Consider the following 27814-nt stretch of genomic DNA (forward strand, 5'->3'; position numbering starts at 1 on the left):
TCAGTGGAACAGCTGCTTTTATTGGAACTGATATGTCTTATGCAAATACACTCAGTCGCAATAGGGAGCTTCTTAGGCCTGATCATAATTTAAACCCTGAAAGGTGAGCAGGCTCTGTTAGAGACCTTCATCCTCCCGGTGACCTATGTCCTTTGTTATGGGAAGGGGACTTTAGTTCTCCTCTAGCCCCCTTGCTTAGGATTAAATGAGACTTCAGCTTTGGTGTAAAGCTGTCAACTGTCCTAATGAAGGACAACATACAAAAAATGGACTCTAGGTATGAGGGAGAGCTAGATGCGGGTGGGGACAAAATGGCAGAACGGAGCCTGCATCTGCAGAAAATGTCCAAGGACGGTAGACTCTAGTTAAGATCTATGGGGGAAGGTTTCTTTGTGTAGGCAGAGAAATGAGACAAGGCAAAAATGGCTTTAGCCATCCAGGAGTCAAGGGAGGGGATGTCTGCATGCGGTAGACAACTGAATTAGAGCAGAAATATAAACCAGCAATGATTCCCTATCTTCTGCCTGGCTGGCTTAGATTGGACTCTCCTGTCGTTGGGCACAAAACATTCATGAGATCCATTTGTTAATGGAACAAATGCTAATGAGTTGTAGGTTGAAGGCAGTTCTGTTCCTGAACACGGGGATACACCAGTCACTGAGAGAAGATGAATTTAGCAGTGGAGTCTGAACATCTTGATAAGTCATCTAGTAGCTCTGCTCACTTTGGACATTCCTGAGGGACACGTAACATCTCACGATAACAACACAACACATACTTATGCCTGTTTGTTCCCCAAGAACAACGGGACAATGAGGGTCTACCATGTTAGCTTACAGAGACATTTTTTCAGTCCAGGTTACAATCAGATTCTACAAAAGAGAATTTGACTACACAGATATTTATAAAATGAATGTGGTTAAGAAAAAAGTGCAGGAACTCAGAGGAGCTACGTTCCCATCCTGACTCTGCTGCTGTCCAGCCGTGTGAACCCAGAGAAGTTGTTTCGTATCCCTTGGTCTCGGTTTGTCCACCTGCAAAATGTGGTGTGGAACCCCCATGTACTGCCTCAGTGCTCTTGAGGGGTTCTCCAAATGGAAGCTTACCGGAAATTTAAAAAGCAAAAGAAGGCATGGCACCGAAACAAATGATCCACACAACACACTTGAAATCCAATGTAGACACACATCCTCACAAAGGGACTTGTTGGCCACTGGCTTGATAAATATTGTCCGAGGACATCTATGTGGAACTTTGGAGAAAAGTAATTTTCAGATGCTAGTCTTGGAATAAACTCAAGAGGAGTCTCAGACCATTTCCCATTTAAATGAACAATTATTTTTGGCTTGGTTGGAAGAGGCGCCAGATGAAAGCTGAGCTACACCTTCTTCACAAGTCACAAGGCCAAGTCAGCTTTTATTCTAGTAGTTTGGTCCAGAATGACTGCTCCCCAGGTGGAAGCCCTACGCCCTACTGCACACTTTAAACACTATCACTAATATCTTTATCCAAAATACACTTGAATTTCATATGCTTATTCTAGGCAAAGAACCAGTGTTCGTCAAGTGCCTTCTATGGGATAAGCACTTGCTAGGTGTTTTACATACATTCTGTCATTTAATCCTCAAGGCAACTTTAAAAGGTAGGTATCACCATCCCTGTTTTACAGGTGAAAAAAATAAGACTCAGAGTGGTCATAACTTGCCCAGGTTCACGTCACTAGGGCATGGCAGAGATCTGAAATAAAAATTCAGGCCTTCTGACTTCACAGTCTACATTTTTTCTTTCTCTTACACCATGATATCCAGAAGAAGAAAAAAGTGAGGGTGAATGGTTAGCCAGAAAAATAAGGGAAAAGGATACGCTATTAGTGAGCTCACCCATTTTATATCGTTCGGCAATGTCCAATTTTCAAAGAATCAGAATATGACAGAAATATTCAATACTGAATCACTACTGAACATAAGAAATCTGATTTTGATGACCCAGAAGGTGCCTGTAGATCTTGCTGTGACTTAAAGTTCTCACTAGCGGTATTGACTAGCAGTACACTACAGATGCGTGGGGGAAAAAACACCAGGAAACAGAAACGTGATCACCTGCCTCCAAGTCACCAGGCCCTGCAATGGATTTTACTGGCTTTTATTACACCAGGTCAAAGAAACAAATGGAACCTAGCAACATGGTCCTGCCTCTTTGGACACACATTCTCATGCCTGGAAAGAAAGAAATCAATTCAAAAGGATCTCACCTTTCACCAAATTCTACCCTTAAAATCCTAAAACAGTCCTATCTTTATGCACACTTTTTTTGGCAGTCACCAGCTCTATCACAAAGCATTGCTGAAAACAGTTGGAGAATAGAACTGGTATGTAAATGCCCCCTTGGTGGGTGGGTCAGACTGCATGAGGCAGTATGGCTGTGTGGAGGGAGAGGGGTCCCGACTCAGGGCCAACATCTGATCCTGCTGGAGTTACCAAAGCCAAGGTTCTTGATGTGTATGTTCTCAGCTGCCTCAGTGCCTAGATCCCTAACAACCTTAAACAATGAAATGACTGCAAGCAACCACGTCCAAAGAAAGAGCTCGATATCGGAATCGCCAAGAATGGCCAATTTCAGAAAGGCATTTCTTGGAACACTAGAGCAGACTGGGATGAAAGTTGTACCGGAGGCTGGAGAAGAGCCCAATGTGCTTCACGAGGTTGGGCTCCACCACGTAGGCCCGCTCCCCCTTGGCCCTCAACAGTGAGTAGAGTGCCATATCCTTGCCAAAGCCCTTGTGGCAGTACACCTGAGACAGGTAGGTGAGGGTCCGGCGGGCCGCAGGGGCAGGGAAAAGCATGGCTGGGGTGCAACACTGAGAGGCAGGGACCACGCTATACAGGGAAGGACTCAGCCGCCGCAGTTCCAGGAAATAGTGCCGGCCCACCAGCTCCACGAGACCCATGCTGTATAGGGAGAAGAAGAGCATGACAGGCCAGCTGAACCCCGGACGGCTGGCAAACCGCATGTATATCCAGGTTAGCAGGGGCCCCAGCAACATGCCCACACCGACCCACTCCAGGATCCGCATGGGCTCAGGGTTGATGTAGTGCTGGAGCCTCTCGGGGTGATAGAGCTTCAGATAGAGGGCATCTCTGAGGTGTGACTCAGAGAAGCGAGCCCGCAGAAGGTGCTCCAGGACTGGGAAGATCTGCTCTTCTGGAACAGCATCATCTTCTACCATCAGGACGTAGTCTGGGTTGTAGGTCTGCAGGGAGGATTCCAGGCAATAGACATAGTCCTGCTTCTCCTTCTCAAATGAGTTGGTTGAAGGGTCATCGCCATAATCATCCTCGGTGCCCTCATAGCGGTTGGCCACGGGGACGTACTTAGACAGCAGCTTGGCATCGAAATGGCTTACACTACGCTCCACGTTGCACAGGAAGAGTTGGTGGCCCTCGCACTGGGGGCCACACTGTTGAAGAAGCCGGTGGAACTGGGACACCACCTGCAAGACGTAGTGGAAGCCAGGTTGCCTGTCGACGGTGATGATGGTGATGACCAGCCAGGGGCGGGGGGTGGCCTGCCAGACGATGGGCACTGAGCCGTTGGCAGAGGGCAGCTCCTCAAAATAGTGGAGGGCAGCTTCACCCTCTTTCAAACTTTGCTGCAGGAACTCTTGACTCATTTGGTTCAGATGCCAATGGCGCAGATAGAAATAAGAGTGCAGAAGGCGGTGACAGGCCAGGGGGGCCAGCAAGCCGAACGTCACCACTGTTAAGATCAAGAGCTGGACAGCAGTGCTGCCCCAGGAGAGCCGCCTCAGCCTCCGGAGGAGCATGGCAGCTGGAGGGGCTGACGTGCTCATGAGGTCAACTTCTGGTCAGGTCTGGTCCCAAGAACAAACCATCCTGGAACGCAGGCCCACCTCAGCACAGATGACACCTAAAGAAAGAGGAAGGACAGAATGGTAAAAGAGGCCTTAAAAAGCCCAGGGACAGAACTCAGCACAAATCAAACCAGAAATTCTAATTCTAGGTTGTAGCTACTACAGACTTAGAAGGATCTTCTCCGGGACAGTATTCTTTGGTTGTACTGGTTCCCGGTCTCTGGGATTTTTTCATTATTTCTATTAGCAAGGAAACCTTGGTGTATCTAACCAAATTGCCATGCCTACAGATGCTTAGTTAGGTTTACAATGCGCCAGAAAATCACCAGGTAGGCTAGTAAGATCATTATTTCAATTCAGCAGCTACAGAGATATGCGTTCTTAAGATGGACAAAAAATCCAGACTTGACAAGAGAAGCAAGAAGAAATACATATTCAAAGCAAATTCTAAAGTAAGTGTGTAGTGAGTACTGGTTGACTGGGCATTGCAATTTTCTGAGAACAGTCTTTTCTGCGCATCCCAAATAAGAAAAGGACTGTTTGGGATTCTCTGAAGTGTCTTTGTCAAGATCTTCCATTCTTATTTCTCTAATCTCATGCAACTATACTTAAAATTGCCTATCAATTTAGTCCTGATAGTCCTCTCATTTTATTTTTTAGAGCACTACCACAGGAACCAGTACCAGTATCTTTCAGATGCAAGCGAACTCGAGGAGCCCAGCCTTTGGGAGGGAAGGAGGTGTCTGAAGGAAGGTCTATGAGCAGCTTTTCAATGAGGGCGAGAGGGGATAGGTGGTGATGAAGATGCAAGTGGCAGGTGCCCCCAGCCTGGTCTAGAAAGGATGTTGTGTGATGTGATGGCTCGGAGCGTAGGCCTGAGGTCAGGCACACGTGTGACTCCCAACTCAGCCACTCAGCTGGTGGAAACTCACATCACCTCTCCACAGCTCGGATTCCTAACCTCTAAAATGGAGATGATAATAATACCTTATCGAGTTACTATGGAAATTAAATGTGTTACAGAGCAAAATAGTGCAGAATATAAATGCCATTAAAATGTATGCATATGTGGGGTGCCCGGCTGGCTGGGTTGGAAGAGACTGTGACTCTTGATCTCAGACTCATGAGTTGGAGCCCCATGTTGGGTGTAGAGATTCCTTAAATAAATGAAACTTTTAAAAATGTATACATACATAGAAAGTTGAGTAATACCTTGGGAATAAGTAGGCCTAATGATCTGAGGGAAAACAGACTCATACCAAGAAACAAAATTAAAAGGATAAAGCCAGTATTACAGCATTAAGGGCAATGCAAAACTAAGCAGTGCCTAAAGACCAGACAGTAAACCTAAGCCCCTTATGTCAGAAGCATAATAAAGCGTGCACACATTTGGAAGAAACTCCCCAGCTTGTGAGTTATCTTGTGTGGTACCTGACCAGGTACCACATGAGGCTGTGTTGCAGGGCTCAGTGCTGCCATATCCGTGTTCCTCCCTTCCTGGGCACACAGAAAGACCACATTCCCTAGTCCATCATCTTCCAGGTGAGGTCATGTTGACTAGGACTTGCCAGGAAAATGTGAGCCAATGATAGGTGTGGCTTCTGGGCCAAGGTAGTTGAGAGTGGATGTGCCTTCTCGACTTTCTCATTCTCCATTTGCCAACCTACTGGACAGGTTTCGTGGATCTGGAGGAGGTGGAGCCACCAGACGGCAGGAGCTTGAGCTCCTGAATGACTGCATAGAACAGAGGTCCCTCCCACTGCTCATCTCGGAGCAGCCTCCCAGTCTAAAGGGGGCTATGTGGGAGGTAAGACGTAAACCACTGTGTCTAGTCACTAATAATTTTTGGACTCGTTTATTACAGCAGTTACCTTCCAGCCCACTAGAGTTGTGTAGAATACCACACCTCTCTCTATAGGACCATGACATAGTAATTCAAGGAAGTCCCATGTCAGCATCAGAAGCAGATTACACTGTGAGATCCCAGAGGTGAGACAGACTACCCCAGTACTAGGAAGAGATCCGGATAGTACCTGAAGAGGGAAATGGAAGGGAGAGGTTTGCATTCTATGCAACCCTGCTGGTGTGTGAATGTTCCGAGTACACAAGACTGGTTGCTTCCCCCTGGAACTGCTCAGGCCAATGGAGTTAATAAATGATGTAGGTGCACGTCCATATGGCCTCACCAGTTTCATATCACTCCTAGGAGAAGCCAAGAACTGAAGTTGGATTGGGCTTACACTCCTGCTAGGGAATGGAGTCATTCCAGTGGCTTCCTGCTCACCTTGTCCTCCCTACTCTTGCTATTACCCAAGAGAGCTGTACCCACTTAGAAGAAGGAACAAAATACAAGATAAGGCATGCAGCTTGGAGAATGCCAGGCACATCATGAGTGCAAAGATGAAAATGTGATTATGATGACTGTGCAAGCTCTGTGTTTGGTGTGAAATCACTATCCATACTCTTTCAACACTCTCTTCCAGTGACAGTTTCTGGTAAAGCAAGAATGTGACACTCTAGTCCAGATAAGTCCCAGGGGAGGGATGTTTAAAGATTGTGTGTGTGTGTGTGTGTGTGTGTGTGTGTGTACATGCACACAGTTATCATTTAAATATATAAATCCGGGGGTGCCTGGGTGACTCAGCTGGTTAAGCATCCGACTTCGGCTCCGGTCATGATCTCGTGATTGTGAGTTTGAGCCCCGCATTGGGCTCCGTGCTGACAGCACTGGGCCTGCTTCTGACCCTCTGCCCGCCCCCTGCCCCTCCCCTACTCTCTCTCTCTCTCTCAAAAATAAAATAAACATTAAAATATAAATCTGATCATATCACTCTCCTGCTTAGAACCCTTCTGTAGCTTTCCATTGCTCTGTTAATAAAATCCAAATGTCTTATCATAGTCCACAAGACCCTGTATGATCTGGACTGTGCCCTACTCTGTCTTCTCTGTCATCTCGTTCTACCATCCCTTTCTCAAGTTGCTCAAAACTAGAGGTTGGCAATATTTTTCTGTAAAGGGCTAGACAGTAAATATTGCAGATATTGTGGGCCACATACTATCTCTGTTGCACAGTCTTCTTAGGCTTTTTCGTTTTGAAAACGCTTTAAAAATATAAAAACTATTTTTAGTGCTCCAGCCACATAAAAACAAGCTGTAAGCCAAATCTGGCCAGCAGCTCGTAGTTTACCAATTCTTATTCTAGACTAGCATAGTCCAATAGAAATATAATTCGAGTCACACATGTATTTAAAAATCTTCCTTGGGGCGTCTGGGTGGCTCAGTCGGTTAAGCGTCTGACTTTGACTCAGGTCATGATCGTGGGTTTGTGGGTTCAGGATCAGGTTTGTGGGTTTGGGCCCCACATTGGGCTCTGTGCTGACAGCTCAGAGCCTGGAGCCTGCTTCGGATTCTGTGTCTCCTTCTCTCTCTGCCCCTCCCCCGCTCATGCTCTGTCTCTCTCTGTTTCTCAAAAATGAATAAATGTTAAAAAAAAAAATTAAAAAGTACAATAAAATCTTCCAGCAGCCAGAGTAAAAAATTATAAAGAAACAGATTAAATTAATTTTAATAGTATATTTTTAAACACAGTACATGAAACCAATATGAAAACATTATTAATGAAGTGTTTTATGTTCTTTTTTTTTTTTGTACTAAGTCTTTGAAATCCAGTGTATCTTTTACATTTACAGCAGATTTCAATTCAGACTGGTCACATTTCAAGTAATCAACAGCCACATGTCACCAATTAGCAGGAAAGCTCTAGATACACTGATCTTTCAGAACATTGACTATGCTATGTTTTTACCCAACTCCTGGCCTTTGCTCCCACAGCTCCCTCACCCTGGAACATTTTAGTCCACCCCCTTCCCTGCTTCCTCATACAGATTGCTTTTTCTCATCCTTTAGTACAATCTCCTTAGGGGAGCTGTCCCTGGCCCATGCAAAGGACGACCTACCAAATTGGCACTTATATATTTTGCTAATGGGAGTATAAATCAGCACGACCTCCATATAAGTAATCTGGGACTATCTAAGAAAACCACGAATGACTCAGCAATTCCATTTCTGTGTAAGTGCCGTGCGCTAACCAATTGTGGCACCGGGGCACCTTCAGCAATTCCATTTCTAATGTTCCTTCCTAGGTATATATTCTCATATGTGAGAGATGACTTGCAGCATCATCTGTAATAGCAAAATAGTGCCAAGTGCCCATCGGTTGAGAGTGAGTCAAATACATTATGGTACATCCAAAGAATGGAATACAAAGTACCCATTAAAAGTAAGCAAACTTGGGGCGCCTGGGTGGCGCAGTCGGTTAAGCGCCCGACTTCAGCCAGGTCACGATCTCGCGGTCCGTGAGTTCGAGCCTCGCATCGGGCTCTGGGCTGATGGCTCGGAGCCTGGAGCCTGTTTCCGATTCTGTGTCTCCCTCTCTCTCTGCCCCTCCCCCGTTCATGCTCTGTCTCTCTCTGTCCCAAAAATAAATAAACGTTGAAAAAAAATTAAAAAAAAAAAAAAAAAAAAAGTAAGCAAACTTGGAAGAGACCGAGATGGCAACATAGAAGGCTCCTGCACTTCTCTCCTTCCATGGATGCGTTAAATGTACAGCTACACCGTGAGAAATTCCCTGTGAGAGAAATCCAGAAACTAGCTGAGCAACTCCTACACATAGGGAAAATGAGATAATACCCACGTTGAATCAGGTAGGAAAGGCTGAAACACACACCAGCGATAAACCCCACCCCCAGTACAGCACCATACAATCTGGAGGGAACTCCCAATTCACAGCTTCTTTCTGAGAAGTAAAGGGTTTGGAGCACACACATATCTAGCACTCCAAATTTTAGGACTCCCACCTGAAGGATGGGTGCCCAAAACATCTAGCTCTAAATGCCAACTGGGCTTTCATCCAGGGGACCAACAGGACCATAGTAAAGAAAGAAGCAGTTCTTAGTGAGTTCATGGGCACTTGCCACTTCTGTCCCCTCCAGGGCTCATCATGGAGGAAGCAGGCAAAAAACGCCTATCCCCCAGTTTTTCCCTGGAAAGGTTTGGAGTGCATACTTTATAAGCACCTGCCAGAGGGTCCAGCTTCTAACTTAGCACATATCTAGGAGCTGGCTGAGATTCTGTGCAGAGCCCAGGGGAGCTCATAGGCACTTCTCCCACCTTCTTCCATGGGCCCCTCCAATGATAACACCAGATCGCCAGTATCTCTCTGGAAGGCACTTGTACATAGGTCTGGTGCCCCAGCTTTTGTGGCAATAACCTGAGGGACGAGCCTCTGGATCACCTGGCTCTAATAGCCCCCCAACACTCAAAAAACTGTGGGAACCAATAAATGAACTTGGTAAAGTTTCAGGATCTGAGATCAATGTACAAACATCAGTGGCATATCTATACACTAACAAGGAGAAATTAAGAAAACAACCCCATTTACAAGAGCATCAAAGAATAAAATACTTACGAATAAATTTAACCAAAGAGGTGAAAGATCTGTATACTGAAAACTATAAGACATTATTGAAAGAACTGAAAATGACACAAATAAATGGAAAGATATTCTGTGGTCATGGAGTAGAAGAATTAATATTGTTAAAATGTCCATATTACCCAAAATGATCTACAGATTCAATGCAATATCTATTAAAATTCCAATGGCATTTTCCACAGAAATAGAAAAAACAATCCTAAAATTAGTATGGAACTACAAAAGACCTTGAATAGCCAAAGCAATTTAGTGCAAGAATAAAGCTGGAGGCATCACACTTCCTGTTGTCAAACTGTATTACAAAGCTGTATCAAAAAGATATGGTACTGGCATAAACAGACATACAGACCAATGGAACAGGATAGAGATCCCAAAATTAACCTTTGCACATATGGTCAATTAATTTATGACAAACGAGCAAAGAGTATAGAATGGGTAAAGGATAATCTCTTTAATAAATGGTGCTGGGGGACAATTGGGGGTTCAGTCGGTTGAGCATCTGACTCATGTTTTCAGCTCAGGTCATGATCTCACGGTTCATGAGATCAAGCCCCGTGTCTGGTTCTTCACTGCTTGGGATTCTCTCTCCCTCGCTCTCTGCCCTTCCCCTGTGCGCGTGCACACACACTCTCTCTCAGAATAAATAATAATAAATAAACATTAAATAAATAAATAAATAAATAAATAAATGGTGCTGGGAAAAGTGGATAGCCATATGCAAAAAGCTGGACCCCTATCTTAGACCACTCACAAAAATCAATTCAAAATATATTAAAGACTTGAACAGAACGCCTGAAACTGTAAACTCCTATAAGAAAACATAGGAAATAAGCTTCTTTTTTTTTTAATGTTTATTTATTTTTGAGAGAGAGAGAGAGCATGCATGCAAGGAAGGAAGGTGCAGAGAGAGAGGGGGACAGAGGATCTGAAGCAATCTCTTTCACCGAAGAGAGCCTGATGCAGAGCTTGAACTCACAAACTGTAAGATCATTACCTGAGCCGAAGTCGGACACTTAACCGACTGAGCCAGGCACCCCAGGAATAAGCTTCTTGACACTGGTCTTGGCAATGATTTTGGATTTATCACCAAAAGCACAGGCAACAAAAGCAAAAATAAACAAGTGAGACTACATCAAGCTAAAAAGCCTTCACACAGCAAAGGAAACCATCGATAAAATGAAAAGGCAACTTATAAAATGGAAGAAAATATTTGTAAGCCACATATTAGACAAGGAGTTAATATTCAAAATATATAAAAATTCATACAACTCAATAGCAACAGTAATAATAATAACTCACTTATTTAAAATTGAGCAAAGGAGGACCTGAATAGACATTTTTCCAAGGAAGACATATAAACAGTCAACAGGGTGCTCGGAAAGGTGCTCAACATCACCAATCATCATAGAAACAAATTAAAACCACAATAATATATCACCTCACACCTACTGAGATGTCTACCATCAACAAGGCAAGAGATAACAAATGCTAGCATGGATGTAAAGAAAGGGAACCCTTGTATACTGTTGGCTGGAACATTAACTGGTATGGCCACTATGTAAAACAATATGGAGGTTCCTCAAGAAATTAAAAATAAACTACCAAATGATCCAGCAATTCCACATCTGGGTATATATCCAGAGGAAAGAAAATCATTATCTTGAAGAGGTATCTGGAATTGCAGCGTTATTCACAATAGCCAAGATATGGAAACAACCCAAATGTCCACTGATGGATTAATGGATAAAGAATATGTGGTATATCTATGAAATGGAATATTATTCAGCCTTTAAAGAAAAAAAGGAAATGCTACCATTTGTGACAACATGGATGAATATGGAGGGCATTATGCTAAGTGAAATAAGACAGAGAAAGACAAATATTGCATGGTATCATCTAATGTGGAACCTAACACAGAATAGAAAGGTGGTTATCATGGGGTGCCTGGGTGGCTCAGTCGGTTAAGCATCTGACTTCAGCTCAGGTCATGATCTCATAGTTTGTGAATTTGAGCCCCACATCAGTCTCTTTGCTGATAGCTCAGAGCCTGGAGCCTGCTTCAGATTTGGTGTCTCCCTCTCTCTCTGCCCCTCCCCTGCTTGAGCTCTGTCTCTCCCTCTCTCTCTCTCTCTCTCTGTCTCTCTCTCTCTCTCTCTCTCTCTCAAAAAAAAAATAATAAATAAACATTAAAAAAAAAAGAAAGAAAGAAAGATGGTTATCAGGTGCTAAGGGGTGCGGTGCGGGGATAGGGAGAGGTTGGTCAAAGGGTATAAACTTTTACTTACAAGGTCTTTTTTTTTTAAGTTTATTTATTTTGGGGGAGGGTCAGAGAGAGAGAGAGAGAGAGAAAGAGAATCTCAGGGAGTCCCATGTGGGGTCTGAACTCACGAACAGTGAGATCATGACCTGAGCCAAAATCAAGAGTCATATGCTCGAAAAAAAAAAAAAGAGTCATATGCTCAACCAACTAGGCCACCCAGCGACCCCTAAGGTGAATAAGGTCTTTAAAAAAAGTACGATAAACAAGGTCTGAGGATCTAATGCATAACTTGGTAACTACGGTTGATAATACAGTATTGTATAATTGAAATTTGCTAAAAGAGAAGAACTTAAGTGTTCTCATCAAAAAAAAAAAGTTACAAAAAGCAAACTCTTTATGCACAGATATGGAAAAACTGTAAGACATTTTTTCAGTTACAGAAGACACAGAAAGTATGTATAGCACACTACCATTTGTGTAGAAAAGGGGGGAAATATACATAAGTGTACTTGCTTGTGTATAAGTCCACAAGTATTTACTTAGTGAACAAACTGATTGAGAGCACACTCTTAAATCCAAGTCCTTCCAGTCCTGTGGTTTCCTGCTTTATTTTCTAGGATCTTGCTGAGAGTCCTGGTGTGGTTGTGGAGCTGCCTTCAACACTTCTGTACAAAAGAGGCTTGTATGTGGCAGGTGGATAGAAGGGGAGAAGCCTTTCTTGAAGCTATCAAGCAAGCATGATGATTTCCCTTAGATTTTGTTATTAAAGTGGGGCCAGCGAAATTAAGGAGATGTCTGTTCTATCCAAGCCACCCTGTGCTGCTGCTCTAAGGCCATATCCTTCCCTTGCCACCCTAGGCTCCTGATTTTCTCTCTCTTCCCTCTGGCAGTTGGGTCAGGAAATGAGGCACCTGGTACTGACATAAAGACGACCTTTAATCCCAGGCAATTTCCCTTCTGGGGTCAATAAAATCATTAACATCTCAGAAATACCTTGCTTTAAAAATATGGTAGTGAGGAGCACCTGGGTATCTCAGTTGGTTAAGCATCCAACTTTGGCTCAGGTCATGATCCCGCGGGCCGTGAGCTCGAGCCCCACGTCGGGCTCTTTGCTGACAGCTCAGAACCTGGAACCTGCTTCAGATTCAGTGTCTCCCTCTCTCTCTCTGCCCCTCCCCACTCATGCTCTCTCTCTGTCTCTCAAAAATAAATAAACATTAAAAATTAAAAAAAAATAAATTAAAAAAGTATGGTAGCGAGACTGCTCTTCTCCTGACCTTCAGGGAAGGAATAGGACTCATTTCCGAGGACACATGGTCCCCACATACATTGCTAAGCTCTTAGCTGGGGTGAGGAACAGCCCAGACCTTTAGAACTTACGATAAGGACATGCATTTCTTGCTCGCGGATCTGTGCACAGCTGTGGTTCAGCTGGGTTCAGCTCTAGACCGCAGGTCGGAATCAGGTCGTTTCATGTAATTCTTGTTCCAGGTCCAGTGTCAGAAGAAACAGCCATCTGGGCATGCTCTTTTGGTGGATGGCAGATACACAAGAATCAAAACACGAAGGTTCATTTACAGCCTCACTTAAGCATGCCACACGTTAAGTCCACTCACCATGCACTAGCTGAAGCAATGGGGCAGGGAAATGTACTCCTCCCACAGAGCAGAGGAAGGGAAAATGAAGGTTCAATAGAAAGCAAAAGCAGCAGGCCAATTTCTAAGCCCTCAGGAAAAAAGAAAGGTTCTAGCAATTTGTTCAGAGTAGGCGACATTTCTAAAATGCTCATAAGGCATCTGGCTGCCATATCATTATACTCAGTATGAGTCAAAAGGGACTACGGTAATGACCCCTAAATCTCCGGGTTTTATAAGAAAGAGGCTTAATTCTTGCTCATGTTACTTGTCCATTACGGATCAGTTGAGACTCTGCTCCCTGTCATTTGCACTCCAGGCCCCAGGTAGATGGAACTGTCTCTTTTCTGGACATTGCTGGTTTTGTGGCGGAGGAGAAAGAAACAGACAGTGAACCACAAGCTGGCTCTCAAAGCTACGGCTCAAAAATGACACACATCATGTCCACCTACATTTCACTGACCACAGCAAGTTACATAACAACTCTTAAGTTCAACACAACAGTTATGTAATTTTCCTGCAAGAAGGGGTACCTAAAGACATATGGCCAAGCCTGAAACCAATGATTAGGGAAAGATATGTCTCTCCAGTAAGGGGCAGAAAATACCTTGAACAGGGGTGCCTGGGTGACTCAGTTGGTTGAGCATCGGACCCTTGATATCCTAGGGTCGTGGGATCGAGCCCCACATCAGACTCCATCCTGAGTGTACAGCTGGTTTAGAATTCTCTCTCTCTCCCTCTGTCCCTCCCTCACTTGCACACATGCACTCTCTCAAAAAAAAAAAAAAAAAAAAGAAAAGAAAAGAAGAAAATATCTTGAACAATAATACAATCTAGTCCACCCATCTTGGACCATGGGAGGTGGGAACAGATCCTTTAATGATCAGATGACTGGTCTGCCTAAAATCCAACCACATGGAGGTAGGCATTCAAGACTACATTCTGTTTGCTATTTAAAGCATCTTCTTAAAGGATTTAACCAATTGCTGCACGGTGGGGTCGGGTGTCCAAGGCCACCTATAATTTATTTCACTTTACTGATTTGGTTTTAAGATAACTTACTTTAAAACAAAGGATTTTGAATTGGTAGTTCAAGGGAAGGAGCTCTCTACTCCCAGCCCAATTGTGGGGGTGGGGCAGAAGGAGGACCATGTCTACATTATCACCCCGATTGTCTTCTTCCAGAATTCCATAGTCACCCACAGCATCACCGGCTCAGGACCATGCTCCAGTGATGTTGTGGACTGACCTGCATCAGTCCTGGTGGCCTGGAACCAATGACACCATTGGTGGCCTGGAAACAATGACACCATTACAGCCTGGCTACTATGGCGTAATGATTCCTGAATTCTTATCTAGGCCTTACTAGTGCACTTTGAAACACAACTATTTTGTAAATTGGACTATGCCTGTTACCATGTCTGGGATGGAGGGCTCAGAAAAGATAGTAAAAGACAAAGACACCAAGAAATGAACGTGAAATAGGGCTAGAATGAATAAATGGAGCAACAATGACAAGTTACATTTTATGGCAGCTTCTGAAAATTAAGTTGAAGGGGTCACAGGGGTATGTGAGGCAGTATACCAGGCTTAGCCTGAAGAGATAAGCAGTCAAGAGGACTGCTTCCCAAGTCAGCCCTCATGCATGAATGGCACCACCATACCCCCAGGCACCTTGGGTCCAAAAGACCAGTATGTTCTGACTTCTCACTCCTAGCCAGTCACTTGCAAATCCCAGCAATGCTACCCATATGGCCTCTTGTACACCTCTCTTCTCTCCTCCCCTCCCACAGCCATGCCTTTCCGCATTGCCTCACCCTCGCTACTCATCATCACCTCCGGGGCTACCAGCAACAGCCTCCTAACTAGGCCTATGACTTCCAGAAAGACCAACAGATTCAAAGCCATAAGATCTGGGTGCAGGTCTGGTCCCAACACTCGCTAATTAGGTCCATTTGTAAAGAAATCATTTGATCTCTCTGAGACTATTTTGCTGCTGTCAAATAGGAAAATTAAAAATATCTCATGTATGGAGGCACTGTGAAGACAAAATGAGACAATGGCTATGAAAGCCATTTGTCAGAAAGATAGCAGAAATGATGGTAATGTGTTACATCACCAGCATCCATCTGATGCTCTGAAGCATGGGTCTGAACATGGCACTCTTTTCTGCAGAACTGTTCTAGGATTCCCCAATGACTATAGAATGAAGTCCAAATTCTTCACCATGATTCTTCAAAATCCAGCTTCAGCTATCTCTCCAGACTCTATTCTTCTCCTCACACAGTGTACTCAACCATCAAGAATCAGCTCAGAGGCAGCTCTTGATTTTGGTTCAGGTCATGATCTCACAGTTGTGAGATCGAGCCCCAAGTTGGGCTCCACGTTGGATGTGGAGCCTGCTTGAGATTCTCTCGCATTCTCTCTCCCTCTGCCACTCCCTGGCTCATGCACATGTACAGACTCTCTCTGTCTCTCTCTCTCTCTCTCTCTCTCTCAAGAAAAAAAAAAAAAAAGAATCAGCTCCAAAGGAACCTCTTCTGGGCTGCCTGGGTGGCTCACTCAGTTATGGGTCCAACTCTTGATCTTGGCTCAGGTCACGATCTCACGATTCATGAGTTCAAGCTCCACATCGGGCTCTATGCTGATGGCATGGAGCCTGCTTGGGATTCTGTCTCTCCTTCTTTCCGCCCCTCCTTGGCTTGTGCTCTTTCTCTCTCTCAAAATAAATAAACTTAACAAAAAAAGGGGGGGGGACCTCTTCTGAAAGCCAACTGTCATCTCCCCCAACCAGAAATAATCTCTTGTTTCTCAACTGCTTGGGCCTTTTACATAAACGTTCCCCCCAGAACCTTCATTTGTCACTTTCTACTTTAGACTGTATCTATTTATAGCTACCACTTATTAAGCTCCTGCTATATATCCAAGTCCCGTAGTAGACTCTTACATCTATTTCATTTAACCAAAATAGCAACTCTCAAATAGCAGTGGAACTAATTCCATTTACATGAAAAAAAAATGCTACCAAGTTGAAAGCAAGAACTTAAAACAGAAGAAAAATTCCAAAGCCCGTATTTTGTCCCCAATGCCTGCTGCCTTCCATGGCTTTATTTATGGCCCCTGACTTATGCATCAATTAGACTTATAAATCCTTTGTTAGTGGATTCAGTCTGATTTATCTTTGGTATCCCTTGTAGACTCATCACAGAACTCTATGCATGGAAGAGGCTCAATGTTTTTGAGCTAATAAATGCCCATAGTCAAGTCATTTGACCTCTGTGGTACTCAATTCCTCAGCTATAAAATTGGGAGTATCAAAGAGCCTGGCCACATAATGTGCAGAGATCAACTTATTTGTACGTGTTTGCTGAGCACTTACTACGTGCCAGACACTGTTCTAAGCATTTCAGTGATCCTCATAAGAAGCTTATGAGAGGGGTGCCTGGGTGGCTCAGTCGGTTAAACATTAGACTTCAGCTCAGGTTATGATCTCACGGTCTGTGAGTTTGAGCCCTGCATCGGGCTTTGTGCTGACAGCTCAGAGCCTAGAACCTGCTTTGGATTCTGTGTCTCACTCTGTCTCTGCCCCTCCCCCTCTCACACTCTGTCTCTCAAAAATGAATGTTAAAAAAAAAATTTTTTTTAAAGAAGCTTAGGAGAAGTACTATTATTCAGCCTGTTTTATACCTCAAAAAACTAAGGCAGAATTAACTTGTACCCAAAGTTAACAAAGCTCTTCAGTGGGTGGCAAAACTCAAATACTCGAACACAGGCAGTCAGGTTCCAGAACCCACATCTTCAACCAATATGCACTACTGTTTCTGCACAGATTGGAAACCCAAGAAAATCAGCTGACAAATAATTAGAAATGGTAAAAGAGTTTCAAAATGCGGTTGATAACAGAATTAATATGTAAAAATATTACACACACACACACACACACACACTGCTTTCACCTAATCAGATAATAACCAAATTAATCAATGGGATAAAAGATCCCTGTCAAAATGAGGTTAAAAACCCTAAAATACCCAGGACGAAATTTTTTTAAATATGTGGAATATACACACACACTATAAAATTCTACTGAAAGATACTTAGAAAGTCTTTAGTAAGTGGAGAAAAAAAATAACGTTTTCTTAGCTGGAAAGCCTCGCTAATGAAAGAGGCGATAGATTTCTCTTTTTCCGGAACTAGTCTCTACATTTAACATAAGGTCAATTCAATTTACTTTAAGAGGGAGTGGCCTAGTTCAACAAACGGCATTTGCCAATACATTTGTGCAACCTTTGGAAGGAAAGTTGAGCCGGGTATCTATAAAAACTTTATGTATGCATCCCCCTTGACCTAGAAGTTCTACTTCTAGGAATCTATCCTGCAGAAATCCCAACACATGCTATCAAAGATAGAAAAGGAAGGTTCGTGCCAGTTTTGTTTGTAACAGCATGAAAGAGAAAGATAAAGAGGGGGGAGGAAGTGGGAGAGGGGAGGGTAGGAGAAAGAAGGAAAGGAAGAAGGAGGAACTGCAGGGAGAAAAAAGGCCCAGCAACAGGGAACATATTTCTAGATAATTATACAAAGGGATAATAAGGAGCCATTAAAAAGGAAGAGAAAGTTTTAAATATACTAACATTAACGCCAAACATACTAACATACTAACGCCAAAGTCTTGGCGAGGTCTCTGCTATGGACTGAATGTGTTCTCCCAAAATTCCTATATTAAAACCCTAATCCTCACGTGATGGTATTTGGATATGGAGTCTCTGGGAGGTAATTAGGTCTTTGTGGTGGAACTCTCATGCTGGGATTAGTGCCCTTATAAAAAGAGATGGGGAAGGGTGCCTGGGTGGCTCAGTCATTAAGCCTCTGACTCTTGATTTCAGCTCATCGCATGGTTTGTCAGTTTGAAACCCGAGCTGGGCTCTGAGCTGACAGTGTGGAGCCTGCGGGGATTCTCTCCCTCTCTCTCTCTGCCCCTCTCCCCTTTGCGTTCTCTCTCTCTCAAGAAATAAATAAACATTATAAAAATTAAAGAAAAAAAAAAGAAGAAATGGGAGTGTGCTTTCTTCCTCTCTTTGCCCTCTGCCAGTGAGAACAGCGAGAAAGTGGCATCCATACACCAGGAAGAGGGCCCTGAGCAGCACCCAGCTATGCTGGCACCCTGATCTCAGGTTTTCAGGCTCAGAAATAAATGTTTCTGCTGTTTACACCACCCGGTCTATGATAACTTGTTATACCAAACTGAGCAGATTTTAAGTCTCTAAAGGGAAAAGAATGCAAATTATGTCAATGCAAATTATAAAAAAAAAAATGTACATAGTATGGTCATTCTATTTTTAATATGGAATATAATTTAGTAGGAGATGAATGTATGGAAGACTCCTGTTTTGCTTTCAACACTTCTGTAAGAGCACGTGCTACTTTTATGGCAATTATTAAACGTTCATTCAACAAATACTGAGTCTTGTGCACTGACTGGGATGGTGAACATGTCTGCCAGGGCCCTTATACCCTGAGGGCCGTTGTTATCAAAAATCCAATAGAAATCCAAATAAAATTTTGTTTGCTTCTTTTGGTGGAGCAGGGAAAGGTTAGTTAACTTGATGAAAGTATTCTAAAGATTTTCTGGAATTCGTACTAATAAAAACGGCCAGGAAATGCTTACTTTGCTGGCATATATACCGACATTGGGGGGATATATCAAAGATTAGCCCTGTGCAGTGATGACATCAATGTCATGTGATGCTTCATAATTTTTATCGTGATGGTGGTTACATTTGACAACATTCTTCAAAATACACATTTAAATGCTGTGTTTTATTGCATGTAAACTATGCTTCAATAAAATTGATTTTTCTAAGAGCCAGGAAAATAATACAGAGTAATAAGAGAGAATCTGTCTAACCAGACCTTAAAGCCTACTATAAAACTTCAGTCATTAAAATAACATGGCACTGGCACCAAAATGTACTGATAAATAAATAGACAGATGCAGAAATCCACACAGATACAAACATGTAATAATTTAATCTGCCATACTTGAAGCAATTTAAATCAGGGGTGAAAAATGGATTTACTAGCTTTGCAGCAACTGGCTAACTATGCAGGCAAAGTAAACTAGTGCTCCACTTTATAACTTAAACTAGAATAAATTTCATATTAATACCGTCAAACAAAAGCTTAAAAGTACCTGAAGAAAAATACAGAAGTATATTTATATAAACTTGGTTTAGGAAAGGACCTTAACAGCAAAGTCCATAAGCAGAACCATTGAAAAAATATATGACTAAGTAAAAAGTTAAACTTGTATATGGTCAAAGATGAAAAGCTGACATTAGGCAGATTAGGAAACACTATGCAACATAAATGACAGAATTACCACTTTAATGTGTAATGTGCAAAGAGTGCTTAAAAGTCAGGAACAGAAAGACACTCCAATTGAAAAGCAAAAGACTGAAAACTGTAGAAAGCTTATGAAAGAAATTGAAGAAGACTCAAAAAGTGGAAAAACATTTCATGCTCACGGATTGGAAGAAAAAACATTGTTAAAATGTCGACACTACGGAAAGCAATCTACATATTCAATGCAATCCCTATCAAAATAACACCAGCATTCTTCACAGAGCTAGAACAAACAATCCTAAAATTTGCATGGAACCAGAAAAGACCCCGAATAGCCAAAGTAATCCTGAAAAAGAAAACCAAAGCTGGAGGCATCACAATTCCGGACTTCAAGCTGTATTACAAAGCTGTAATCTGATCAAGACAGTATGGTACTGGCACAAAAACAGACACATAGATCAATGGAACAGAACAGAGAACCCAGAAATGGACAACTAATCTTTGACAAAGCAAGAAAGAATATCCAATGGAATAAAGACAGTCTCTTCAGCAAGTAGTGCTGGGAAAACTGGACAGTGACATGCAGAAGAATGAACCTGGACCACTTTTTTATACCATACACAAAAATAAACCCCAAATGGATGAAAGACCCAAATAAGACAGGAAGCCATCAAAATCCTTGAGGAGAAAACAGGCAAAAACCTCTTTGACCTCAGCCGCAACAACTTCTTCACTTGATCTTAGCCAAAAGGCCGAGAAGCGATAGCCGCAGCAACTTCTTACTTGACATGTCTCCGGAGGCAAGGGAGACAATAGCAAAAATGAACTACTGGGACCTCATCAAGATAAAAATCTTCCGCACGGTAAAGGAAGCAATCAGCAAAACTAAAAGACAACTGACAAAATGGCAGAAGATATTTGCAAATAACATATCAGATAAAGGATTAGTATCCAAAATCTATAAAGAACTTATCAAAATCAACACCCAAAGAACAAATAATCCAGTGAAGAAATGGGCAAAAGACATGAATAGACACTTCTCCCAGGAAGACATCCAGATGGCCAACCGACACATGAAAAAATGTTCAACATCACTCATCATCAGGGAAATACAAATCAAAACCACAATGAGATACCAGCTCACACATGTCAGAAAGGGTAAAATTAACAACTCAGGCAACAAAAGATGTTGGTGAGGATGCAGAAAAAGAGGAACTCTTTTGCACTGATGGTGGGAATGCAAACTGGTGCAGCCACTCTGGAAAACAGGATGGAGGTTCCTCAAAAAATTAAAAATAGAACTACCCTACGACCCAGCAATTGCACTACTAGGTATTTATCCAAAGGATACAGGAGTGCTGATGCGAAGGGGCACATGCACCCCAATGCTGATAGCAGTACTATCGACAATAACAAAGTATGGAAAGAGCCTAAATGTCCATCGACTGATGAATGGATAAAGAAGATGTGGGTGTATATATATACACAATGGAATATTACTTGGCGATCAGAAAGGATGAAATCTTGACATTTGCAACATGGATGGTACTAGAGAGAATTATGCTAAGCAAAATAAGTCAAAGACAAATACATGATTTCACTCATATGTGGATTTTAAGATACAAAACAGATGAACATAAGGGAAGGGAAACAAAAATAAGATAAAAACAGAGAGGGAGACAACCCATAAGTGACTCTTAAATACAGGAAATAAACTGAGGGTTGCTGGCAGGGTGTTGGGTGGGGGGATGGGGGTGATGTGCATTAAGGAGGACACTTGTTGGGATGAGCACTGGGTGTTATGTGTAAATGATGAATCACTAAATTTTACTCCTGAAATCATTATTACGTTATACATTAACTAACTTAGATTTAAATTTTTTAAAAAATTAAAAAAAAAGAAAAAAAAAGAAAGCAAAAGAGAGGTGCCTAGCTGGCTCAGTCAGTGGAGCCTGTGACTCCTGATCTCAGGGTTGTGAGTTCAAGCCCCACCTTGTGTGTAGAGATTACTTTAAAAAAAAAGTTGGAAGGGGGCAAAAGAATTAAGACAGGGGCGCCTGGGTGGCGCAGTCGGTTAAGCGTCCGACTTCAGCCAGGTCACGATCTCGCGGTCTGTGAGTTCGAGTCCCGCGTCGGGCTCTGGGCTGATGGCTCAGAGCCTGGAGCCTGTTTCCGATTCTGTGTCTCCCTCTCTCTCTGCCCCTCCCCCGTTCATGCTGTGTCTCTCTCTGTCCCAAAAATAAATAAACATCGAAAAAAAAATTAAAAAAAAAAAAAAAGAATTAAGACAGTTCACCTACACAGATGCAAAAGGCCAGTACACAGAGGAAAAAGGTATTTACTGCCCTGGGGACGGGAGGCGGGGGGGGGGATTCAGACATGCAAATTAAAACAAGGTACTATTTTTGTTCATCTTATTGGTTTAGATGTGTGCATGCAGAGAAACCTTTAAGAAGACATCCAGAAAATCTCAACAATCTAGATGAAGTTTTGTCATCTTTATTTTCTCCTTCACATTTTTGTTTCCTGAATGCTTTGTAATACACTTACCCTTTTTTAAGATTCAATATTGGTGTCAGACACACATAGCTTTCTCTTGTCGCCTCCTAAAGTACCTGGTACAGTGCACTCTAGAAATGCACCCCTAAAAAGGCTATCCCCTTACCAGGTTCAGTTCTCCTGGCGAAATAAATACACGTGCACGCACACGCACACGCACACACTGAACCTGCAGGTTTTGCTAATGGTCTGCATAGTGAGATCATCACTGGAGTCGCTCTGCGGTTCCCCCGGGGACAGCAAGGGACCAGCAGGGGATGCCAGGGTCACACCCACCCTGCAGGAGCTCTCGCCCCTGACTACCAAGGGCGCAGTGCGGAACCGGCAACGCCCGCGCCCAGAGGCCAGGAGGATGATGCGACTGCCGGGGGGTGGTCCTCTCTATTCTTCGCCGAAAGAGAATGGGAGCTGGAGACCACAGTCCCGGATCTAGTTCCTGCCGCCGACCTTGGGCAGTCCCCGCCACGTTTGGGCCTCAGTTTCCCTACTCGTCGGTCGAGGCTAACGGTTCCGATCGCAGAGGTGGCTCCCTTCAGCCGGTCTTTCCGGGAGCTGGGAGGGACGCCTTCCTCTGCCGGGTCGCCCTTCCTCGGTCCCCGGCTGCGCAGAAACCCCACGCCGCAGCAGCGCGTAATCCGCCAGCCCGATTAGCCCGAGGGGCTGACGCGGGAGGAACCCTCGCCTCAAGCGCGCGGCCATTAGGCGATGCGCTCTTCGGCTGTGCGGCCCGACTAGGCTCCCAGGACCCGGGTCTTAACCTGGGTTGGCACGCGCCCGGCTCGCGCCTTCCTGTCGGTCTCGCGGCGCAGCCGAGGCAGGCGAAGGGTGGAAAGATGCCCTCGCCGCGACACTCATTCATCCCTGCCCTGACACCGGCCCCGCCCGCGCGGAGGAAGCCCTTCTGGGGTCCCAGCAGTCCCCCGGAAGGAAGCGGCCGGAGCTCCGGGCCGGGCCGCGGCGAAGCTCGCCTGCTCAAAGCGTACGGCCGGGGGCGCAGGCCCTCCCGAGCTGCGCAAGCCCCCGCCGCTGCTCTCCCCGCGCCGGCGGCGGCCCCGGTTATCCTCATCCCCGCGCTCCGGCCGCGATGCCAGAGGGGCTGGGCATATCGCACGCAGTGCAAACCTACCCGGTGGAGGCGGTCAGCTCCGTCCTCCGCGTACGCCGAGGGCCGCCTCCAGTGTCGCCTAGGCTGGCTGGCTCATCGCCACTGAGGAGCCATCGCCCGACCCTGAGGCCCGAGCGGAGCGGGTGCCGCGCGGTTCGGGTGCGCGCCGGAGCCTCGCCTCCTCCCGCGGCGCAGCTCCCGCGCCGGGTCCCCGCGCTCCGGCAGGCCATGTGACCTGCGAGCTGCGGAGCGACCAGCTTGGGGGGGAAAAAGGACGGCAAAAGGCGCCAACTGATGGGCAGAAAGGGAAAAGCAGGCTCATGGCAAAGGAAACTGAAATTCTGGAAGGATTAGGTCTCTGCGCTGTTCGCAACCCCAGCGGGCTTGCAAGCATTTTCTCCGCTGGAAGGAACTGGTTTCACCCATAATGAAAATAAGAGCGGACACCCCACTTCCGCCCCGAATCCCCACTGCACCCAGGCGTCTTAGTGAACGTTCCTCTAGATCTCACTTCACCCTGGACGTTACAGATTATCATCCCCAATTTGCAAATGACGGAAGATTTGAGAAGAATTGCCAAGTACAACCTTTCCTAATTCCAAAAGCCAGACTGTAAACATTTATTCAAAATCAGAAAGGTTTGGCTAAACTAGATCACCTATCCAGGCATGGGATTTAGGTCTGTGGCTCTTTCCACTTAACCCGTCAGTCTTCCGGGAGTGACTTCGATGGTTCAGTACCCATCCCCAACCTTTAATTTTGGCTGCTATTTATTGAAGAGCTCTTCTGACACCGTGCCAACACCGTAGATGAGAATGAGGTAAGCCTACTTCCAGAACTTCTTTTACATGAAAAGGTTAAAAATTTTTTACAGAACATAAAAGAGAACTGAGCAAAGGGAGAAGAGCATTATGAAAGAGATGTCTGAAAAGTGGCTATCATTACTAATGAAGGGCTTTCATGCATTGAGAGAGGTCATTTGTGAGCTTCATCTCTCAGAAATCATTTAGTTAACAGGCCACAGAGGTTTAATTAATAAAAGATCCAAAAATAACTAGGTGAGAGCTGAAGGTGATAACTTAGGGTTTACTGTGGAAGAGCCAAGTATGCACTAAGTATATAATAAATGCCCATTTAAGTGGTAATTGAAAATGTAATCTGTCATACATTGTAACTTTTATTTTATTCACCTATCATCAATGAAACTACCTAAAGTCTAAGCACTTCTTAAAAACAGCAGTGAGGCCTCAAGCCAACTCAGTCTCCAAATGAGAACTGCAGAATATTTTTTCCCCTCAGATAAGTCATCACTACTTGTTCAAGCAGAGGTATGTAAATCTGTTCCTGCCCTCAGGGCTACCCGAAGTCTCGCAAACAGGAAGCATGTTTCTTTTGGGAGAGGAATAGAAGCCAACATAATATTCCATCACGTGGGCACACAGATTTATTCACATTAAGGAAATGATGTCTCTCAGTGCACGAAAGCCCTTCATTAGAAAGCTATTACTTTGGGTCTCAAATGTTCTTCAGTCTTCCAGTAACCTATTTTAAGCAAAACCGTTCTGAATGATGTAACGCCTGTGGTATGAGAAAATGTGCACGTTGGTTGAAGACCAATTCCGAGGAAGAGGACCCGAGGAAAGGCAAGTGGAATGATCCTGGGGAAGAAAAAGGAAAGCCAAAGAAAAGTGAAAGCCAGCTCCCAGGGTTTTCACCTCATTGTTTTATTACCTTTCTTAGTGCTTCTAATTCTGGGTCAGTTTGCCTTTGTAGGCTGAGGGTTAGCAAACTACAACTCACTGCCTGTTTTTGTGCAGTCCACAAACTAAGAATGGTTTTTTATAATACTGAATGGTTAAAAAATAAAAAGAAGGACATTTTGAGACATGTGAAAATTATATGAAATCCAAAGTTCAGTGTTACTGGCACGTGGTCATTCATTTACATGTGTCTATGGCTGCTATCCTGAGTTGAATAGTTGTGGCAGAGACCTTACGATGCAAAAGCCTGAAATACTTACTGTCGGGTTTGCAGACACCTACTCTGAAACGTCTATTCAGTGGTCACAAGGTAAGGCAGTAAAGCCAATGAATGCTCATGTGATTTCTTCTTATGTCAGCAGAGTTGGTACTAGATATTAAGTTCCCATGGAATCTTGGATCCATCTATCTGAACGCCCATCTGTCCCCCTGAGCATCCAGTCAGCCTCCATTTTACAAGCAGTATTTACTCAAGTACTGTTCTGACAGTGCCAACACCATGGGTAAGAATGAGATAAGAATGAGGTGTGTGTCATGCTCTCATGGAGTCTGTCATTAGGAATGCCCAGGGGGTGCCTGGGTGGCTCGGTCGATTAAGTATCCAGACTTTTGGTCTCAGCTCAGGTCTCGATCTCAGGATCATGAATTCAAGCCCCAACTTAGGCTCCTCGCTCAGAGTGCAGGCTGACAGTTGCACCTGTCACAGACAGGAGATTGGGAAGCTATTCCCATTTCCTGGACCAGTCGCAGACCTCCTACTTCCAGACTTCTTTTACATGAGAGGTTAACACATTTTTTTTGTTGTTGTTATTTTGGTTTCTAAAAATTATATGTGATTAAACTTCATCCAATATGAAGAGAAACACAATTATTTGAAGTTGTTTCATACTCAATTTGTTAAAATCATATAGAAAGACTCTAATTTGCAAGTTGAATGGTAGTTTAAAGGGTGTCTATTTTTATTTTATGTGATTATCATTAGACATAGTTAATAATAACACATACAAGAGTAACAGGGAGCCAGTTTTTCAGATTAAAACCCAAAGCGGAACAGCCATGAAGGTATTTTATGAAAGGTAATAAATCAAGAGATTCTAGGGAGAGGCAGGAAGAGTGGTAATCTAGGAAAGACTGGGTTTCTCTTTTCTCTTTAATTTTCTCTTTCATTTTCTTCTTGTTTTTATAAAATTTGGACTTGGGGGTCACAGAGAGAGATTAATCATAGTTCTCATTACGTGTCTATATAAGGACTTCTATTAACAACAATAATAAGAAATGCCCTTGAAATCACCACCCAACATGGAAACCAGAACCCTGACAACAGCTTCCATCTCTCACAATAGAAGATCCTTCTAAGAGATCCTTTTAAGGTTCACAGCTATGATTCTTATTCATCCATCCCTTTGGGTGTGTTAAAGAAAAAATTATTCAATGGCACTTATTGAAGATGGTAAGGTGTCAAGGGGAGCCATGATGATAGGTACAGGGACCCCCTGACATGGAGTCTTACAGAAGGGAATTAAGCTCAACTCTGAACATAGCATGGACAAATGGGAATTTATAGCCAAGAAACAGGATAGGGAATGGTGGATAGCAAATCACTAAGAGGAAGCATCATGTGCAAAGAGTGACTCTGGCTAAAGGTACTTGACAGGATCCATGCTAAAAATAGGCCACGATGATCAGATATCGAGGGTGGGGTTTCTTGCCAAACTAATTTAGCAAGATTCTTGCTAACACTGGATTTTACAAGGAAGTGTACAGAAGGGCTTAGGAGAAGATTGAGGAGGCTGACTTAAGTTTGGTCAAGCAAAGAATCTTTGAAAAACAAAAAAAGCAAAGAATCTTTGTGAGCTGTGGGGTGCCTGGGTGGCTCAGTCGGTTGAGCTTCTGACTTTGGCTCAGGTCATGATCTCACAGTTCCTGCGTTTGAGCCCTACATCAGGCTCTCTGCTGTCAGCTCAGAGCCTGCTTTGGATCCTCTGCCCTCCTCTCTCTCTGCCCCTCCCCTGCTCTCGTGCTCTCTCTCTCTCTCTCAAAAAAAAAAAAAAAAAAAAAAAAAAAGCATTTAAAAAAAGAATCTTTGTGAGTTGTGAGGAAAAACCTTATTGAAACTGTTACTTTACCAAAACACCATAAACATTTCATTAAAGACTCACTGCAGACCATGTCCCAAGAAGTGCCTACAACTTACCTGAACGCTTTTGGCGTCCTTCTTCATCTGCAGCGAGAAGGATCTCCAGTTGCTCACCACCCTCGACACTGGAAATTCTGTCACGGTAACCTCTAACCATCACCTAATCTTGGATTCTTCCCATTTCACAAAAGAGAAAAAACCCGAAAAGCAGAGACCATCCAGGGTTAAGTCCCAAAGTAGACATTCTAATCTATGTTTATTACAGCTAAACTTTGATTATCCAGAACTAACATTTGGAATCTGAATAGTCAGACCCCTTACTCTGCTCACCTGATTTTGACAGCGGAGCATAGATAAAAGTCAGCATCTCTCACCTGGTAATAGTCTCCTATTCAATCTTAGGCTTTGTAATCTTTGGACTCTAAACAAACCTCCAGAGGGCTAACCCAGTGAATTTTCTAAAAACGTTAACCAGATCTGGGGCGCCTGGGTGGTGCAGTCGGTTAAGCGTCCGACTTCAGCCAGGTCACGATCTCGCAGTCCGTGAGTTCGAGCCCCGCGTCGGGCTCTGGGCTGATGGCTCAGAGCCTGGAGCCTGTTTCCGATTCTGTGTCTCCCTCTCTCTCTGCCCCTCCCCCATTCATGCTCTGTCTCT

General features: G+C 43.9%; 1 protein-coding gene across 4 annotated transcripts; it reads right to left on the reverse strand.

Annotated features, from left to right (window-relative positions):
* Positions 1–27584, reverse strand: PGAP4 (post-GPI attachment to proteins GalNAc transferase 4). 4 transcript variants are annotated; one of them, XM_045467696.1, is made up of 3 exons: positions 23284–23397; positions 13003–13149; positions 1–3927 (listed from the first exon to the last, which is right to left on the reverse strand). In XM_045467696.1, exon 3 carries the CDS (start codon positions 3848–3850, stop codon positions 2639–2641), a length of 1212 nt encoding a protein of 403 aa, XP_045323652.1. In that variant the 5' UTR covers positions 3851–3927; positions 13003–13149; positions 23284–23397; the 3' UTR covers positions 1–2638. The 4 variants fall into 4 exon arrangements, with proteins under 4 accessions (XP_045323652.1, XP_045323654.1, XP_045323653.1 ...); XM_045467698.1 differs by lacking the exons at positions 13003–13149; positions 23284–23397 and adding an exon at positions 27490–27584; XM_045467697.1 differs by lacking the exons at positions 13003–13149; positions 23284–23397 and adding an exon at positions 27217–27326.
* Between the last annotated feature and the right edge of the window lie 230 nt (positions 27585–27814).

Source organism: Leopardus geoffroyi, chromosome D4 (assembly GCF_018350155.1).
Source record: "Leopardus geoffroyi isolate Oge1 chromosome D4, O.geoffroyi_Oge1_pat1.0, whole genome shotgun sequence".
NCBI lineage: Eukaryota > Metazoa > Chordata > Mammalia > Carnivora > Felidae > Leopardus > Leopardus geoffroyi.